Raw genomic sequence first — 2,789 nt, 5'->3', positions numbered from 1 at the left:
ATATAGTTATTAATATTAAGTTTAATTTATTTTTTATTAGTTTCAAATATTAATAAAAATAAAAATCTATTTGTCCTTAAGTTTCTCTTTTATAAACATTTATACATTTATTATTAAATAAATACTTTTAATAATTTGAAAATAATTTTGGAAAGACCCAAACCTTTATATACTACAAAACCAACTATATAATGTTGACATAAATAAAATTGCTGACCTTTGATTACTTCTGTAACACCTTTTGTGTCCGTTTGTTTTCTGGAAGATGACAGGAATTGGCTTTTTCAAAACCTGGATTTGAAAATTTATGCGTTTGTTTCAAAATTTGCAAAATGGAATTAGCATACAGGTCTTCCAATTTTGCCTCAAAACTAGGTTTTCCAACTTCCTAAAAAAAGTAGGAATTGAAAATCAAAGCCTGGTCTTGTTTTTTAAGGATTGTAAAAATAATAGATTGGACTACTTTTTGAAATTTGCCTTCAACTCCAAGCTTATGCATAAAAATGTGTCTTCACACGCATCTTCCGAGTGAAACAAAAGGTTTAAGTAAAATCTCAAAAATCGGAATGAAGATATACAAAACCTTGATTTGACTAAGCCAAGATTTGTATAAATCTGAATTTTTTAAATTCCACGAACCAAACAGACCCTTCATGAAACATATAACATAGTTTAAGAATTCATAGATAATACACAATCCCTTACAAGCAGAGCACTAAATGCATACAACACTAAGCCACCCACATAAAGACCACAACATGGTAGCTGGGGTAAACTACTCAAACTCACTACACAATTTATACAAACCAACTGCCATTACCCATCCTTATCAGAGACACCACTTTAAGCATCTATATATCTTATGAGCTTGCAAACATATATGCCAAGGAAGAAAGGCTTTATGCACGACGCCTGTATAGATTTACAGCAGACAAGGCAACCAGAAGCATCAAGAAAACAACTGCTACGAAGGAAGCAATGAGAGCCCCGCCAGCTTGCTGACAGAACGAGCCAAACTGTTGGCAAATGGCAAACCAGTTTGCATGGTTGTTTCCCTTTTAAGCCAAATATACTATTGCTGCCCCTGCTGCTGCTCCAGATGTCACAACAGCTACCATCACCTAGTGCACCATTATTTTATCAATATACCCATCAATAACTCTACATATCTTCAACTATGTGTGCATGTATATAACTAGAAAATGGATATTACCGTGTCAAAGAACACCATAAACATTCTTATGGCTGCAAAGCGGGGTTTCACTATGTTAAAGATGGAGACAGGCAGAGATAAAACCAGGTATCCAGCAGCTATAGCATTGGCTATCACGAAGTATCTGCAAATTAGCAAACCTTTAATTAGAAAAATTAAATAAATTACAGATTGAAATAATATATTTTGAGTTTTCACTTATTTATATGGTTTATTGGAAATCATATCTATACGGAGATTCAATGTGATTAAAAATGAGTCATTTAAGTAAATAAAAAAAATTAGCCACTTAAACGAATGAGAACATAGAATACTGTTTATGCCAAAATGAAATAACACATGTAATATATCGCTTGTCCAAAATATTACTAGTTTGTCCAATATAAGCCATGATTTACATGAACGACCTGAACAACTAAAATGTTCTGGTCAAGTTGAAATGAAGAGAACACAATTAATACAGAGGTCGGTAAAAGAACAATAATTCTTGAAAACAGGAGCATGGTTAGTAAGGGAAAGAGTTAATTATAACTGAGTTGAAAACCTTGAGAAAAAGAAGATGGGCAGTCAAGAAAATAGTAACAAAACAACAATACTCGAGAAAAAGGAGATGGGGGTAATGAAACTAGAAAATTAAGATGGGTAGTAAAGAAAATAGTCACAAAACAACAATCCTTGAGAAAAACGATATGGAAAACAAAGAGATTAGTTTTAGAATTATAATTTGCTTGAGAAAAATGGTATGGCTATTAGTAAAGAAACAGTAAGACTAGATGATGCAGGGCTTTGTAGAATACGTGAATGCTGGAAGATCACTGTATTTAGCTTCAAACTGGAAGAGTTGGGTGAATATTGGGAGGGTTTCATCTGTCATAGCCATGGTAATGAAAGCTGCAACAGTGCCTGCCAAAGCCAACAACCTCAGAACCAAATCAAATAATACACCCGTTCTCCTCAATCTCCTCCATCGCTTTACTGGTGGAGGAAGAGGTGCCTTTTCAATGGTTCCCTCTGTTGCTGCTGCTTGCTTCATCATTTACAAGATTCGAACTCGCGACCTTTGTCAAACTGTTTCTTTTCTAGAAAGATCTGAGGACTACGCAGTAGATGTGTGTTGACAGATTGCCCAATATGGATGCAATTTAAAGGCCAAATGGTAATGCAACCAGACAAATTTTAATGCGGTACTCTTTTATTATAAGAATCAGATTATACCTGCTTTTCCAACCTGTTTTGTTAAGCTGATATATGTTTGATGCTCTGAGACTTAATAAAATATTTCATGCTGTATAGTGAAGAGATAAAGAATTTGGTCTGCTCCACTAGCTTGGTAGTTTGACCTTGGTGACGAATGTCACTAACCATGATACATACCTGCTGCACTTTTAGATGACCAAACCCATTCACCCACACCCTTTTCAATTGGATAATGTTGCAATAGACATATAATTGGTGTTTTTGGATATTTTATTTCAACAATCCAACATTTATCCGTTGCTATATTTATTTTTACATAAAAATGAATAGATGTAATTTGTTAAATTATTTTAAAAGATGGTAGTATAAGATCAAGAAG

The 2,789-nt window shown here is 33.7% G+C and overlaps 1 protein-coding gene across 1 annotated transcript; it reads right to left on the bottom strand.

Annotated features, from left to right (window-relative positions):
- Positions 1 to 654: 654 nt before the first annotated feature.
- LOC149546775 (casparian strip membrane protein 1-like) lies at positions 655 to 2,407 on the bottom strand. Its single transcript, XM_089794666.1, has 3 exons — positions 2,011 to 2,407; positions 1,214 to 1,337; positions 655 to 1,121 (listed from the first exon to the last, which is right to left on the bottom strand). Exons 1-3 carry the CDS (start codon positions 2,247 to 2,249, stop codon positions 1,059 to 1,061), a joined length of 426 nt encoding a protein of 141 aa, XP_089650792.1. The 5' UTR covers positions 2,250 to 2,407; the 3' UTR covers positions 655 to 1,058.
- Positions 2,408 to 2,789: the final 382 nt, after the last annotated feature.

Source organism: Cupressus sempervirens, chromosome 7 (genome assembly GCF_028749045.1).
Source record: "Cupressus sempervirens isolate cs-2001-9-10 chromosome 7, ASM2874904v1, whole genome shotgun sequence".
NCBI lineage: Eukaryota > Viridiplantae > Streptophyta > Pinopsida > Cupressales > Cupressaceae > Cupressus > Cupressus sempervirens.
Note: the sequence above shows the minus strand (reverse complement) of the source record. Positions and strands in the feature narration are given on the sequence as shown.